A 17,500-nucleotide genomic window follows, 5' to 3' on the forward strand; every position below is an offset into this window, starting at 1 on the left:
CTTTTTTAAAAAATAAATAACTGGAAATTGTGGCGTGCAATATTATTCATCCCCTTTACTTTCAGTGCAGCAAACTCACTCCAGAAGTTCATTGAGGTTCTCTGAATGATCCAATGTTGTCCTAAATGACTGATGATGATAAATATAAGCCCCTGTGTGTAATCAAGTCTCCGTATAAATGCACCTGCTCTGTGATAGTCTCAGTGTTCTGTGTAAAGCACATATAGCATCATGAAGACCAAGGAACACAACAGGCAGGTCCATGATACTGTTGTGGAGAAGTTTAAAGCCGGATTTGATTACAAAAAGATTTCCACAACTTTAAACATCCCAAGAAGCACTGTGCAAGCGATCATATTGAAATGGAAGGAGGATCATACCACTGCAAATCTACCAAGACCTGTCCGTCCCTCACAACTTTCATCTCACACAAGGAGAAGACTGATCAGAGATGCAGCCAAGAGGCCCATGATCACTCTGTATGAACTGCAGAGATCTACAGCTGAGGTGGGAGAGTCTGTCCTTAGAACAATAATCAGACGTACACTGCACAAACCTGACCTTTATGGAAGAGTGGTAAGAAGAAATCCATTTCTCAAAGATATCCATAAAAAGTGTTGTTTAAAGTTTGCCACAAGCCACCTGAGAGACACCAAACATGTGGAAGAAGGTGCTCTGGTCAGATGAAACCAAAATCAAACCTTTTGGGCACAATACCAAATGATATGTAACAGCAACACAGCTCATCACCCTGAACACACCATCCCCACTGTCAAACATGGTGGTGGCAGCATCATGGTTTGTGCCTGCTTTTCTTCAGCAGGGACAGGGAAGATGGTTAAAATTGATGGGAAGATGGATGGAGCCAAATACAGGACCATTCTTGAAGAAAACCTGTTGGAGTCTGCAAAAGACCTGAGACTGGGACGGAGATTTGTCTTCCAACAAGACAATGATCCCAAACATAAAGCAAAATCAACAATGGAATGGTTCACAAATAAACGTATCCAGGTGTTAGAATGGCCAAGTCACAGTCCAGACCTGAACCCAATCGAGAATCTGTGGAAAGAGCTGAAAACTGCTGTTCACAAACGCCTCCATCCAACCTCACTCAGCTCCAGCTGTTTACAAAGGAAGAATGGGCGAGAATTTCAGTCTCTCGATGTTCAAAACGGATAGACACATACCCCAAGAGACTGCAGCTGTAATCGCAGCAAAAGGTGGCGCTACAAAGTATTAACTTAAAGGGGACGAATAATATTGCACGCCCCAATTTTCAGTTATTTATTTTTTAAAAAAGTTTAAAATAAGCAATAAATTTCGTTCAACTTTACAATTGTGTCCACTTGTTGTTGATTCTTCACCAGAACATTAACATTTTTATCTTTATGTTTGAAGCCTGAAATGTGGGAAAAGGTTGAAAAATCCAAGGGGGCCGAATACTTTCGCAAGGCACTGTAGCTCATTGGTTAACACTGTACAGTGGGCAGCATGGTGGCTCAGTGTTTAGGACTATACAGAGGATAGCACGGTGGCTCAGTGGTAGCACTGTATAGTGGACAGCACAGAGGCTCATTGGTTAGCAGTGTACATTGGGCAGCACAGTGGCTCAGTGGTTTTTACTATACAGAGGATAGCACGGTGGCCAGTGCTTTTTTTTGTAAAAAAAATATTTGCTGGTACGCATCTCTGAGACGAGGAGCGGGGAGGGGGGGGTGCTGTTAGGCGCCGGCGGCCAAGATTGAGGAGGGGGGGTGGGGCGGATCTATCAGCCAGCGGCCGAGTTTGAGGAGTGGGAGGGAGTGCTGTTGTTGCTGTCATGCTGCCGGGAGATCCTGTGCACGGTTTACTACATACTACATACAGTACTGTATGCTGGAGAGAGAGGCAGGGGGTGCAGAACTACAAGGCTCAGCATACTCCATCCACTAGTGTATGCAGGGGAGGCAGGGGGAGCAGAACTACAAGGCTCAGCATACTCCATCCACTAGTGTATGCAGGAGAGAGAGGCAGGGGGAGCAGAACTACAAGGCTCAGCATACTCCATTCACTAGTGTATGCAGGAGAGCAGACAGCAGCTGCCGAACTACAAAGATCAGCATCCTTCAGCCAAGACTGTATGCAGAAGTTCTTTTGCCCAAAAAAGTAAAATGCAAAGAAAAAAAAAAAAATGATGTGGGCTTTGCCATATTTTTGTATGCTAGCCAGGTACAGCAGGCAGGTACGGGCTTAACCCAAACCCCAGCTGCCTATTTGTACCCGGCTGACAACCAAAAATATAGGGAAGCCCTTTTTTTTAATTATTTCATGAATTTCATGAAATAATTTAAGAAAAAAAAAATGACGTGGGCTTCGCACAAATTTTATGTCCAGCCAGGTACAACTAGGCAGCTGGGATTGGAATCCGCAACGCAGAGTGCCCAAGCTTTCTGGGCACCCCTGCTGAAAATTGCAGCCGCATCCTCCCCAGAAAATGGCGCTTTAATAGAAGCGCCATATTCTGGTGCTGTATCCAACTCTTTCAGCGGCCCTGGTGACTGGTGGCTCACTGGGTAATAAGGGGTTAGGGCCAGCTGTATATTATCAACTTGCCTTAAACCCGAAATTCATGGTGTCACGCCATTATTAGACATGGCCACCATGAATTTCTTGTAAAGATAAAAAAAAACACAACACACAGAAAAATATTTTTATTAGAAATAAAACACAACATAATTAGTGACTCCATCTTTATTGAAATAAAGAACCCCCCTCCGCAGTAATCCTGGGTCAAGGGTCCCGCACCACGACACAGCAGCTGATTGCATAAAAGCCAGTTATACAATCAGCTGATGCATCAGTGCAAAAAAAAAAATCTACTCACCTGTCTGCAAAATCCCAGGACACGACTGATCGCTCCAGGAGCCACCGGTAATCAGCTGCTGCAGTCACCTCAGAGCATCACCTGATCGCTTAAACCAGCTGAGTGGTAAAAAACTGGCCCCACCGCTGGACATAGACTGTCAGCTGATGCCGTAGCGTGACTGCATCAGCTGATTACCGGCAGGTCCTGAAGCCGATCACACGTGTCCCGGGAGGCTGCAGACCGGTAAGGGTGAGATTTTTTTTTCTAGTGTTCCCGCTAAGCAGCTGGGAGCGGACATGGCGCCGGTGGTAGCAGGGGGAAGCAGGGGGAGGGTCGTTGGTGAGCACTGGGGGCTGGGAGGGGGCGAGCACTGGGGGCCGGGGGGGGTGAGCACTGGGGACCCGGGGGGGTGAGCACTGGGGGCCGGGGGGGGTGAGCACTGGGGGACCCAATCGCCAGCGGCAGGAGCAGCACAGTGATTACAGGGCAGGTGGGAGCGGAGGTCAGTGGGGGGGTTGAATCGGACGACGGAAGGCAACGGAGGTCGGGGGGGGGGAGTGGAAGACAGCAGAGGGGAGCAAATACCTTACCAGATGGCGGCAGATCGGGGTGACCGGCCGTGACCTCGATCTTCAGCGTCCATAAACATCTTGAAGAGGACGGGCACCCACCGCCCCTCCACATCTGATTGGAGGGATAGCGTCACATGGATGCTAGCTCCAATCAGATCGGAGGGGGGGGGGAGACACAGAGGTCACCCTGCTCCAGCCAATGGCTGATGATATAGCAAATTTACAAATTAGCCATGTGGACAGAGCCAGAGGTGCTTATCCTCAGCGCTCTTCAGATTTTCCGATACGCCGTACCGGCGCGTACCACCGCAAAAAAAGCACTGACGGTGGCTCAGTGGTTAGCATTGTACAGTGGACAGCACAGTTGTTAATTGGTTAGCGCTGTACCGTGGGCAGCATGGTGGCTCAGTGGTTAGCAATGTTGCTTTACATCGCTGGGGCCCTGCATTCAGATCTCATCATTGACAAACATCTGCATGTTTTCCCTGTGTTTGTGGGGGTTTCCTATGGGTTCTCTGGTTTCCTTCAAATCACTGTACATAGTGATAGGTAATTTAAATTTTGAGTCCCAATGGGGACAGTGATGGCGACTGTAATGTGTTGTGGAATGTGATGGCGTTATATAAGCAAAGCATAGTATATGCTGTGTTACTCAGTATGTCTCATGCAGTGGATGGCAGTATATTGTAGCATATGCACAGTGTATAGACCATATGGCAAACGTGACATATCTTCTGCCATCAATTGACAGTATATGGGGTACAGGGAAAGTTACACTTGCAGGAGATGTGTACTACATATATATATACACACACAGACCAAAAGTTTGGACACACCTTCTTATTCAAAGAGTTTTCTTTATTTTCATGACTCTGAAAATTGTAGGTTCACATTGAAGGCATCAAAACTATGAATTAGAACATGTGGAATGAAATACTTAACAAAAAAGTGTGAAACAACTGAAAATATGTCTTATATTCTAGGTTCTTCAAAGTAGCCACCTTTTGCTTTGATTACTGCTTTGCATACTCTTGGCATTCTCTTGATGAGCTTCAAGAGGTAGTCACCGGAAATGGTTTTCCAACAGTCTTGAAGGCTTTCCCAGAGATGCTTAGCACTTGTTGGCCCTTTTGCTTTCACTCTGCGGTCCAGCTCACCCCCAAACCATCTCGATTGGGTTCAGGTCTGGTGACTGTGGAGGCCAGGTCATCTGGCGTAGCCCCCATCACTCTCCTTCTTGGTCAAATAACCCTTACACAGCCTGGAGGTGTGTTTGGGGTCATTGTCCTGTTGGGAAATAAATGATGGTCCAACTAAACACAAACCGGATGGAATAGCACGCCGCTGCAAGATGCTGTGGTAGCCATGCTGGTTCTGTATGCCTTCAATTTTGAATAAATCCCCAACAGTGTCACCAGCAAAGCACCCCCACACCATCACACCTCCTCCTCCATGCTTCACAGTGGGAACCAGACATGTAGAGTCCATCCGTTCACCTTTTCTACAAAGACACGATGGTTGGATCCAAAGATCTCAAATTTGGACTCATCAGACCAAAGCACAGATCTCCACTGGTCTAATGTCCATTCCTTGTGTTCTTTAGCCCAAACAAGTCTCTTCTGCTTGTTGCCTGTCCTTAGCAGGGGTTTCCTAGCAGCTATTTTACCATGAAGGCCTGCTGCACAAAGTCTCCTCATAACAGTTGTTCTAGAGATGAGAATGTGTGTCCAAACTTTTGGTCTGTACTGTATGTAGTCCCCCATGAGGCCTCAGTCACCACAGAGGTACTTCACCTCAGCCAGAGGTGTGGTATCCCGTCTTGGGTACGGAAGAGGTCATCCACCGGTACGCACACAAGACACACAACACTCTAAATTAGTAGCTCCCCACTGGGTCATTGTTAGGGCTTGGTACCATTAATGCTATGTATAGCCACCACTGGTGATGGTACCTCCCCCCCTAATCCCACCGAGCCTGGGGGTGCAGTCTAGTTAGTTGGGGACACTGTAGTGTCAGGGAGTTTGAGAAGGAGCAGTGGAGGAGTGAAGACCTGTGGTCTGGAGCTGGTGCAGCTTGGCCCAGGCACAAGACAGAAGGGATCCTAGAGACCACGTGAAGTGTGCCATACTCACGTGTCCTCGTTCCACATACAACATATTGGAGTGGAAGGACTTGGCCGCAGATCGGGGACTGGTCCCTAGACTAGAGGAGAAGACCCAACATGCTCCGCTAGTAAAACCAGAGGCTAAGGACACATCTAGTACCAAAGCCAACTCCGCACACGAATCCACGGGAAGGGACACATAAGAAAGGTGCACCGGTCTTGACCTCTGAACTACCTGGGATCGACTGGAGCCCATCACAGTGGAACCCAGCACTCCAAAGGCGGTCACTGGCATCGTGTTACCTTGGAACCTGCTACACTGAGTAAACACCTTGAGACTGCATCCCTGTGTCGCTCCGTTATTCGCCTATACCTCCGCCATCACCTACTACTACCCCCATCCGCCCTGGGGCCCAGCTCTACCTGTGGAGAGCTATACCAACCAAGCTGCGCCACCATCTTCCCCGGAGGTCCCATCTCGCAGCGGCGGCACCTATCTTGCCGCATACCACAGGTGGCGTCACGAATAACTACTCCCATCATCCCCTTTTGACTGACACCGCCGGGGTCACGGAACCGGGCCTTGCCGCCACCGCAGCATCCTAGAAACAGAACCGCGGCCCGGTAACGAGTAACCCCCAGGCCCCGATGCGGGCGTGTCATATACATGTATGTACAATGCTGAGTCCTGTAATATACGGCATATTTTTTGGTCACTTATATAGCGCTATTAATTCCATAGTGCTTTATAGTCATCATCACTGTCCCCATTGGGGCTCACAATGTGAATTCCCTATCAGGATGTCTTTGGAGCTCTATAATATTGGATTATTGTCTGTATTAATACCAGCTATATATATAGCCGCAGTTCTGCCGCATGTGCGTCCGTCACTCATGCTATGTTTGCTCTTTGCAGTGGGGTCGCGGTGTCCCGGGCACATTTTGAGAAGCAGCCGCCCTCCAACTTACGGAAATCTAACTTCTTCCACTTTGTGCTGGCGCTCTATGACCGGCAGGGGCAGCCCATAGAGATCGAGCGCACAACATTCGTGGACTTTGTGGAAAATGATAAGGTGGGTTCATGTGGAAGGACGTAATGACTTATGTTAGTATAGTATATACAATGTATATAAAAGTCATAAAGTGCCCATAGATCGACTCCTAACCATTATACATATCAATATATAAAAAGTGTCTGCCCTCCCGCCCCACCTCCAAGACAGACATATACAAAGGACAGGTATGTGCCTCCTCTGTATAAGGCACACGCCTGTATATACTGTGCAGTGCGGAGCGTCTGTACAGCAGTCAGTACTCTGCTATGGCTTATAGATAGCACTGTGAAGAGTTATACTGCATATGGATCCGTCTATATACAGTCATGTGTCACATATTATTCTAAAACGAGTCTGTAGAGAGCTGTAGGTGGTACCGTATATAGAGAGTAGCATGGTCTATGGGTATATAGATAGTTGTTTGTGGTATATAGAGAGTAGGAAGGTCTATGGGTGTATAGAGAGCTGTATGTGGTATATAGAGAGTAGGATGGTCTATAGAGAGCTGTATGGGGTATATAGAGAGTAGAATGGTCTATGAGTATATAGAGAGCTGTATGTAGTATATAGACAGTAGGATGGTTATGGGTATATAGAGAGCTGTATGTGGTTTATAAAGAGTAGGAAGGTCCATGGGAATATAGAGAGCTTTATGTGGTATACAGAGTAGGATAGTCTATGGGTATATAGAAAGCTGTATGTGGTATATAGAGAGTAGGAAGGTCTATGGGTGTATAGAGAGCTGTATGTGGTATATAGAGAGTAGGATGGTCTATAGAGAGCTGTATGGGGTATATAGAGAGTAGAATGGTCTATGAGTATATAGAGAGCTGTATGTAGTATATGGACAGTAGGATGGTTATGGGTATATAGAGAGCTGTATGTGATTTATAAAGAGTAGGAAGGTCCATGGGAATATAGAGAGCTTTATGTGGTATACAGAGAGTAGGAAGGTCTATGGGTGTATAGAGAGCTGTATGTGGTATATAGAGAGTAGGATGGTCTATAGAGAGCTGTATGGTGTATATAGAGAGTAGAATGGTCTATGAGTATATAGAGAGCTGTATGTAGTATATAGACAGTAGGATGGTCTATGGGTATATAGAAAGCTGTATGTGGTATATAGAGAGTAGGAAGGTCTATGAGCCTATAGAGAGCTGTATGTGGTATATAGAGAGTAGGAAGGTCTATGGGTGTATAGAGAGCTGTATGTGGTATATAGAGAGTAGGATGGTCTATAGAGAGCTGTATGGGGTATATAGAGAGTAGAATGGTCTATGAGTATATAGAGAGCTGTATGTAGTATATGGACAGTAGGATGGTTATGGGTATATAGAGAGCTGTATGTGATTTATAAAGAGTAGGAAGGTCCATGGGAATATAGAGAGCTTTATGTGGTATACAAAGTAGGATGGTCTATGGGTATATAGAAAGCTGTATGTGGTATATAGAGAGTAGGATGGTCTATGGGTGTATAGAGAGCTGTATGTGGTATATAGAGAGTAGGATGGTCTATGTGTCTATAGAGAGCTGTATGTGATATATAGAGAGAGAAGCATGGTCTATAGGTATATAGAGTACTGTGTGCGGTATATAGACAGTAGGATGGTCTATGGGTATATAGAGAGCTGTATGTAGTATATAGAGAGTAGTAAGGTCTGTGAGACTATAGAGGGTTGTATGTGGTTTATAGAGAGCTTTATGTGGTATATAGAGAGTAGCACAGTTTATGGGTATATAGAGAGCTGTATGTGGTATATAGAGAGTAGGAAGGTCTGTGAGTCTATAGAGAGCTGTATATGATATATAGAGAGTAGGTGGGTCTGTGAGTATAGATCTGTATGTGGTATATAGAGAGCTGTTCATGGTATATAGATAGTAGGATGGTGTGTGAGTGTATATTAGCTTTCTACCCCCTGTGTGTGGAGGTTAGCCGTCATGTCAGCGTGCACACAGTGATGTATGTGGTACAGTTAATGCCGCCTTTGTATTATCAGTAAGAATACTCTCACTGTTGTCCATGTGGTTTTCATTCATGTCTGGACGTTTACACTATATGCGCTTACAATAACCCTATATATCCATTATTGGGGACTCAGGGGTCCTCGGGGTCCGGGCTAATCATTGGGCAGTGGATATAGCAGGACGGCCCCGTGTGACAGCTGCTATTTATTATATATCCCCAGTGTGATATGTGATACATTGCCTATTGATCAGTGATATCATATCCTCTGCTCATTGATAGGCACTAATTTACCATGAAGTATTGATTATTGATTACTGATCCCATACAGATTATACATGACTAATGAGGAAATCTCCCTCATTGTGGTGAATATTAGGCTTTCTTGTTATTGGTGGAAGCAATATATATACAGTATATATATATAGATATATATATATATATATATACATACATATATATATATATATATATATATATATATATATATATACATATATATATATATATATATATATATATATATATATATAATATATACATATATATTTAAATATTTATTTATTTATATATATATATATATATATATATATAAATTAAAAAAATAAATAAATATATATATATAAATATATGTTTATATACATATATATAAATGTATCATGCAAAATAAAAAATAAGAATGCTGTAAAAAATAGATAGAAATGTTAGATCTACACAAAATCAATATTTGGAGTGACCGCCCTCTGCCTTCAAAACAACATAAATTCTTCTAGATACACATGCACACACTTACGGATTTTGTTGAGGTATATTCAGTCGTATGAATGACAAGTTATACCAAACAGGTTATAATAGGCATTGTTTTCATGTATGTATTGAAATACACTGAAACAGAAACAGCTGTGTAGGAGGCTTAAAACTGGGTAAGGAACAGCCAAGCTCTGATGCAAAGGTGAGGTTGTGGAAGACAGATTCATGTGACTGGTCATATACATCATGGCATGTCTGAGCACAGAAGTAATACACAAGGTAGTTATGCTGCATCTGCAAAGTCTCTACCAGGCAAAGATTTCACAGAAGACTGGGGTTTCAAGCTCTTTTGATAAAGCACCAAGAAATAGGCAACTTTGAGGACCACAGACGCAGTGGTCCACCAATGAAAGTTAGCACTGCAGATGAAAGACACATCATGCGTCCTTATTAAATCGGAAGATGTCCAGCAGTGGCATCAACTCAGATTCAACTCAGAACTGTCAGCAACCAGTGGAACGTGGCTACATCCATCTACTGCCCACCTACTGTTTGGAGAAATCTGGCCAGAAGTGGTCTTCATGGAAGACCTGTGGCCAAAACCCCATATCTTCCACATGGAAACAAAGCCCGTGACTCAACTATGAACAAAACAAGGTGGTGCAGAAAAATGGCAGCAGGTGCTCTTCCGAGACAAGGCAAAATGGCAAATGTTTGGCTGTAACGAAAGGCAGTTTGATGAAGGGCTGGAGAGTGGAATATAATGAGTGTCTGAAGGAACAGTGAAGGGTTCTTCAAGTTTGGGGCTGCCTTTTAGCAAGTGAAGCTGTGGATTTGGTCAAGATTAGTGGTGTCCTCATTGCTGAGAAATCCAGGCAGATACTTACCCATCACTGTTACCATCAGTAGGCTTCTGATCAACAGCAACCCCAAACATACAGCCAATGTGTCACGGGTGACAGACAGTCATGTGGTTTCTGGCTGTAGAAGGTCACAGTGTTTGGCTGCACATAATGCTCCCTGACTTTCCATTGTTACCGCTGTCAGTATTCATTGGTATAGGTAGCTTTCCTACTGGATTCATCTCTCTCCTTTTTGGACCCAGGAGCTTGACTTCCACCCAGCTGTTGATTATCAGTATTCCCTTGGTATTTAAATACCCCTTCCTTCCTTGAACTGGTGCTGGTGATATTTTCAGTTCCTTCAAGCCGAGGTTGCAAGCAGGTGGCTTGTACTCCTCTGTGGTATCGTTGCAGAAATCTTTGCTGAACTTCTTCCTGAGTCATCTAATGATAATTACTTCATTCTTTTCCCCCTGTGTGTCCCCTTGTGTCTTTTATAGTTGTTTAGTGAGGTTGATAAAGAGCTCATCCCATCTGTTCCCTATTTAGGGCCCAGCACTAGCGATACCTAGTGTGATGCTAGTCACTACTTACGGGTAGTATGGACGGAAGAGTGGTCAGGAAAGCTGGGGTCTGGTAACAGGAGGACATGTATGAGCACAAGGAGTAAGCAAAGGCATAGTCAGGTCACAATCCGAGGGTCAGAAATCTAGGAGGGCACATGATAGGTTCAGGGAGAAAACAGAGACGTGGTCAGGAAACAGTTCGAGGTCAGAAGGCAGGAGTTCACGACAGGAACAGGTAGCAGGGAGAGAGAAGTCAAATAACAGTCTGGGGTCAGAAAACCAAGATCAGAACATTAACAGAAACACAAGACAACAGCACAACTGCAGAACCAGAGAATACAACTGGCAAGGTTCTGGGCGAGCATGCTCAGTAAAGAAGCCTGAGCAATCACCAGGAAGGTGGAACACCTCAGTGATCAGCACCAACATGGAATCCTACGCTGTTAATCAGGCTGCTAGCTCAATAACTCAGGAATTTGCAGCAGAGAATCTCGAAAGGCAAAATGAGGACTCGTGACACCTAGGGTCAGGTATCCAGCTTGGCGCATAGGTGAGGAACCTATCTAGGGTGGAAAGGGACCCCAGAGAGAGGGGTCACCATCTTCTCAGACACAGGGTTTCCCTTCCCTTTCGCCACGCGCTTGGTACTTCCTAGCGTGACACAATGTCTTTAGCAACCACCTTCAGTATAAAAAAGAAGGAGGAACCTTTGAAGTGATGATCCGGCCCCCGCAGAGCCCTGACCTCAGAACCATCCAGTCTATCTGGGATTACAAGTAGATACAAAAGGATATGCACCAGCGACATCCACAGAAGATCAGTGGTTACTTCTCCAAGATGTTTGGAACAACCTCCCTTCCGAATTCCTTCAATCCTGTATACAAGTGTGCCAAAAAACTGAATGCTATTTTGAAGGCAAAGAGCGGGTACACCAAATATTGCTTTGATTTTTTTTTTGTTTATTCCCTTTTGCATTTTATTAACTGATAAATATAAACACTTCTATTTCCGATTTTTACCTTTTTTACCACAGTAAACAGTTACACCGAACTGTATATAGGTATATACACAGGTATATAGATGCATGTATATATACACAAATACCGAATACTATAATTTGCATATATCCCTTTTATTTCGAAGGAACTGAGCACTGAGAAAACCAATAATGGCACCCATTATCGGCTGCAGCTTCTCTATAGCAACGGTGAGTCCCCAAGGGTTAAACAATCCATTTAGCTCTGCTACATCTTTAATAAGGTAACATTATTCATTAGACGCCGGCGTGTGTAGTTGTTTTTTTTTACGTGTTTATTTGTTTTCTGATCCTCATTCCTTTTTCTTGTCTTTGTAGGTGTCCGGACGGAACAAGACCTTTTTGTGAGGCTTATCGATTCGGTGACAAAGCAGGTTGGTCCTGTTGGTCTCAGTGAGCCTAAATGATTTTTTGGTCTGTCTACGAGTCTCCCCAATGATTTGTATTGGCCTCAGGGATGGAGCAATTGGAGCAATATGGGGTACAGGGGTGGCCCTCTCTACCAGGCCTAAGCCCCTAAGGGGTCCCTGTGGAGACACTGGGGTCAGTGGGTGCTCTCGTCCGTTGATCCGGCTGTCTTTAGAAAGACAGCATGGCCCAGGGCTCATCCCAACTGAACGCCCGACCTCCTTATCCGTGGGCAGAACACTTCTCAGACAACACAGGGTGAGGAAATCACAATATTAAGACTTTATTCTATCCCCAAACAATTAACGGCATATGGCACATAACCAGCAAAACCACAGAATGTAACCGGCAACAGTTTCTCACCCTTCCGCTGGCTCACCAGGGATTAGAATGTCCGTGCCTCAGAGCTTCCAGGGCTACTTACTCCAAACCAGCAGCACCCCGCTTTCGGTGGGCACCCTCCGAGAATGGAATAACGCCAGATTTAGGAAGCTGGCTGAGGTATGCAAAGTCTGTAGTAAGGTGACGGGATTGTTCCAAGCTGGATTCCTTCCTTGGGTAGTCTTTGATATCTCAGCCGAATCCTTGCATTCGTTGCTGAAGTCCATGTAGTGTTATAATCCAGGTTCAGTTTTGGCTTGCCAATCGGATCCGCAGGTCCTAGATAGGTAGCATGTAGCAAGAGTCTACCTGGGCAATGGACAGTTCTCCTTCTTATACCCCTGAGCCCTCCATTCAGACCAATGGGGTCTTCACGATTGGTGGATAAGACTGGGCTCTTATTGGCTAGATTTCAAGCCATATACAAAATATCCCTAGTAGTAATGGTCTCTGGCAGTGACGAGGGAGACACAGCTAAGTTACATTGCATCTAGCAATACACATTGTAATACAATGGAAAGTTCGCATAATTGATTTGTCTGGGTATCTGACCTTCACTGGCCAAGGCAATTATATGAGTCAACAAGAACTTTAACACTAGACTAGATTAAGGGGTGCTTCACACACAGCGAGCTCGCTGCCGAGATCGCTGCTGAGTCACGCTTTTTGTGACGCAGCAGTGACATCATTAGCGATCTCGCTGTGTGTGACACTGAGCAGCGATCTGGCCCCTGCTGCGAGATCGCTGCTCGTTACACACAGCCCTGGTTCGTTTTCTTCAAAGCCGCTCTCCCACTGTGACACACAGATCGCTGTGTGTGACAGCAAGAGAGCGACAAATGAAGCGAGCAGGGAGCAGGAGCCGGCGTCTGACAGCTGAGGTAAGCTGTATCCAAGATAAACATCGGGTAACCAAGGTGGTTACCCGATATTTACCTTAGTTACCAGCCTCTGCAGCTCTCACGCTGCCTGTGCTGCCGGCTCCGGCTCTCTGCACATGTAGCTGCTGTACACATCGGGTTAATTAACCCGATGTGTACAGCAGCTAGGAGAGCAAGGAGCCAGCGCTCAGTGTGCGCGGCTCCCTGCTCTCTGCACATGTAGCTGCATTACACATCGGGTTAATTAACCCGATGTGTACTGTAGCTAGGAGAGCAAGGAGCCAGCGCTCAGTGTGCGCGGCTCCCTGCTCCCTGCTCACACTGGTAACTAATGTAAACATCGGGTAACCATACCCGATGTTTACCTTAGTTACCAGTCTCCGCAGCTTCCAGACGGCGGCTCCGTGCAAGCGCAGCGTCGCTTGCACGTCGCTGCTGGCTGGGGGCTGTTCACTGGTCGCTGGTGAGATCTGCCTGTTTGACAGCTCACCAGCGACCATGTAGCGATGCAGCAGCGATCCTGACCAGGTCAGATCGCTGGTCTGATCGCTGCTGCATCGCTAAGTGTGAAGGTACCCTAAGAGTCTTGTAGAAACAATGAGGGGCTTATCCCCCATTTATAAACAAACTATCATCATGTCTGACTGAATTTTAAGAAACTTATCCCATGCTAGGCTCTGACAGAGTCCATGTTGTCACAGTCCCAATGTCTCTTTTTCCACATAAGACGAGTTGTCTTGAGTCGAGATCAAGAAGCTTCAAATTACTGTTCAATAGGCTTTAATACTAACTCAATGAACACCTCGTCTTCTTGTATGAGGGTCATATGGGCACAATCCTGTGATAAGACAGGGTCATATACGGAGGGTAATGGGTAGAGATAAAGGAATCATAGATTTTAGCACTGTAGACGGTTGTAGATGATGTGTAATCCGGTTCCAACTCTCAATTTTCCTGCAGCCCATCGCGTATGAAGGACAGAATAAGAATCCAGAGATGTGCCGCGTCCTGCTCACTCACGAGGTCATGTGCAGGTAAGAATTATTCTCTCTGTGGCATTTTTCTTCATGGAAATTTTTCTCGTCGGAAGCGAGATATTTGACCTTCAACTCTACGTTTTCTTAAGACACTGGTTGGCCATCTACTATAAAATGCAATAAAAACCTATCACTCTCATCTAAAAAACTCTCCACAGTGGTGCACAGATCTATATTTCCTCCCTCATGTCTGTCTAGTAGCCTACCCATCCTCTCCACAGTGCTGCACCAGCCTACATCCCTCATTACTGACTAGCACCCTACCTGTCCTCTCCTCAGTGCTGCGCCACCCTGCATCTCCTCCCTCATCTGTCTACCACGTTACCTGTTTTCTCCACAGTGCTGAACCACCCTACATCTCCTCCCTCATTGCTGACTAGCACCCTACCTGTCCTCTGCTCAGTGCTACATGACGTACATTTCCTCCCTCATCACTGTCTAGCACCCAACCTGTCCTCTCCACAGTGCTGCACCATCTCCTCCCTCATATGTCTACCACCCTAGTTACCCGGTCCATAGTACTGCACCAGCCTACATCTCCTCCCTCATTGCTGACTAGGACCCTACCTGTCCACTCCTCAGTGCTATACTGCCCTGCATTTCCTCCCTCATCAATGTCAAATACCCTACCTGTCCTCTCCTCAGTGCTGCACCACCCTACATCTCCTCCCTCATCAATATCTGTCACCTCACATGTCCTGTCCACAATGCTGCACCGCTTGTACATCTTCTCCTCATTTCTGTCTATGTCTAACACCTTACCTTTCCTCTCCACAGTGCTGCACCGCCCTACATCTCCCTCATCTCTGTCTAGCACCCTTCCTGTCCTCTCCTCAGTGCTGCACCACCCTACATCTTCTCCTTCGTCTCTGTCTGTCTACCACCTTACCTGTCCTTTCCTTAGTTTTGCACCATCCTACATCTCCTCCCTCATCACTGTCTACCACCTTATCTGTCCTCTCCTCAGTGCTGCACCGCCGTACATCTCCTTCCTCATCTCTGTTTACGACCCTACTTATCCTCGCCTCAGTGCTACACTGCCCTACATCTCCTCCCTCATTGCTTTCTAGCACCCTACCTGTCCTCTCCTCAGGGCTGCACTGCTCTACATCTTCTCCCTCATCTGTCTATCACTGTTCTTGTCCTCTTCACCGCTCCACATCTCCTCCTCATCTCTATCCTCTCCAGAGTGCTGCAAAACCCTATGTAGTTGCATAGTACAATGTGGACACATCTCCATCAAGTACATCTCTTCATCTCTGTCTACCACCCTACTCATGTTCTACCAAGACTAACTTCCTCCATAATCTCAACCTTCCCCTTCCATCTTCAATACTTTCCTCCTGCTGCACCTGTTCTCCGGAATGCGCTACCCTTTCAGATTCATTTTTAACATCCACAATTTAAGTGCTCCCTAAAAACTCATTTTTTTTTTAATCAAGCCAATCGCATTTCATAAACTGAATTCTGTACTTTTATCACCATTATTCTCAGGAGTTCCTCGCTCATTAAACATGATCCTCTCCAATGCTCTTTTATGTACGAGTTTATGGGATTCCTGTGCAGAAAATGCTTTTTTTTCCTTCTTGTGTCACCACTAACTCTTCATAGATTGAAAAATCTTACCAACAGAGCCCTCTAGGGGAAACAAATTGCATAAGATTCTCTATATAAAATTTCGAAATGACAAATGTAGGAGATGTTTCTACAAATAGTGATCAGGAGACCTATCTCTTCCTGTAGCCAAGCCAGCCCCCTTCTCTACATGAAATTTTAGAATAGAGTCCTCTATATTACGAGGATGTGAAAGAAAAAAAGCTTAAAGGGGTTGTCTACTGAAACGAAGTTATAACTTGACTCCAGGAAGGGTGATAACGAATGATGGGTGAATAGTAACTATTCATGTTGAAATTATGGGTAATGAATCCAAAAGTACTATTCCGGTATTTATCACGAATAACAAACCTAATGAAATTCAATGGGGAACCCGAACATTTTTCTTGTTGAGAGGAATACTGAAATAGTACTCGGTATTCGGGAAGCATTATCCAAACAAGAATAGTAACTATTCGCCCTTTGCTAGTGATAACCTCTAGATTGGTGGGGTCTGACCGCTGGGACCCCCATTACGTGCCAAAATAGGCACTTTTTACCCTGTTAAAATGGATAACAAGTCTTTGCTCCCCTCTTTATTCATTGTTTATGGGGATTGCAGCACATAGCTGTCCGATAGAGAACAACTGTAGCACTGGCCGAACTTGCACACTCCATTGTAATGGGGACAGAAGTGCCCCATTCTGACCACGGGACCCCCATTACGGGCCAGATTGGGCACTTTTAACCCTGTTAAAATGCAGAACTCGTCTTTAATCCCCTCTTTATTCATTCTTTATTGGGGCTGCAGCATGTAGCTGTCCGATAGAGAACGAGTGGCGTGCTGGTTGAACATGCACACTCCATTCTAATGGGAATAGAAGTGCCCCATTCTGACCACTGGGACCCTCGTTATATGCTAAAACGGGCACTTTTAACCCTGTTAAGATGGAGATCATGTCTTTGATCCACTCTTTATTCATTCTTTATGGGGATTGCAGCATATAGCTGTCCGACAGAGAATGACTGGCGTGGCGGTCGAACTTGCGCACTCCATTCTAATGGAAATAGAAGTGCCCCATTCTGACCACTGAGACCCCCATCGATCTATCCTGTGGATAGGTGATAACTTCTTTACATAGGACATACCCTTCAAGGAATCTCCTAATATAATTGTCCAAGCGATTAAGCCATGTTCACAGACGTTGACCCGGTACACCGCCATCCCCTGTAACTTCAGTGATGGATCATGAATAACAACGACACAAAGAAGTCACCAGATTCTAATCAACGGGTTACAGTCTCATCAAATATTAACGCAACCTAAAAAAAATCATTTAGACAAGGTTTAGGAGGCCCTCCATCCATAGATAAATAAGGCATAACCCCTTATGGCCCCCGCTTGGGTGTCCTACATGGATTTGTAGCCGCCGGTGGGCAATCAGCGAGGTCTACTCACACTCATTT

The 17,500-nt window shown here is 45.4% G+C and overlaps 1 protein-coding gene across 2 annotated transcripts in view; it reads left to right on the top strand.

The window, feature by feature from the left end:
- EBF2 (EBF transcription factor 2) overlaps positions 1-17,500 on the top strand; it is a 153,395-nt gene that overhangs the window by 22,973 nt on the left and 112,922 nt on the right. For both annotated transcript variants that reach the window (XM_075346462.1, XM_075346463.1), the window contains exons 2-5: positions 6,438-6,594; positions 11,841-11,904; positions 12,052-12,107; positions 14,364-14,437. In XM_075346462.1, coding sequence (XP_075202577.1) covers positions 6,438-6,594; positions 11,841-11,904; positions 12,052-12,107; positions 14,364-14,437 — 351 coding nt within the window. The remainder of the gene's footprint in view (positions 1-6,437; positions 6,595-11,840; positions 11,905-12,051; positions 12,108-14,363; positions 14,438-17,500) is intronic.

Source organism: Anomaloglossus baeobatrachus, chromosome 4 (genome assembly GCF_048569485.1).
Source record: "Anomaloglossus baeobatrachus isolate aAnoBae1 chromosome 4, aAnoBae1.hap1, whole genome shotgun sequence".
Lineage (NCBI taxonomy): Eukaryota > Metazoa > Chordata > Amphibia > Anura > Aromobatidae > Anomaloglossus > Anomaloglossus baeobatrachus.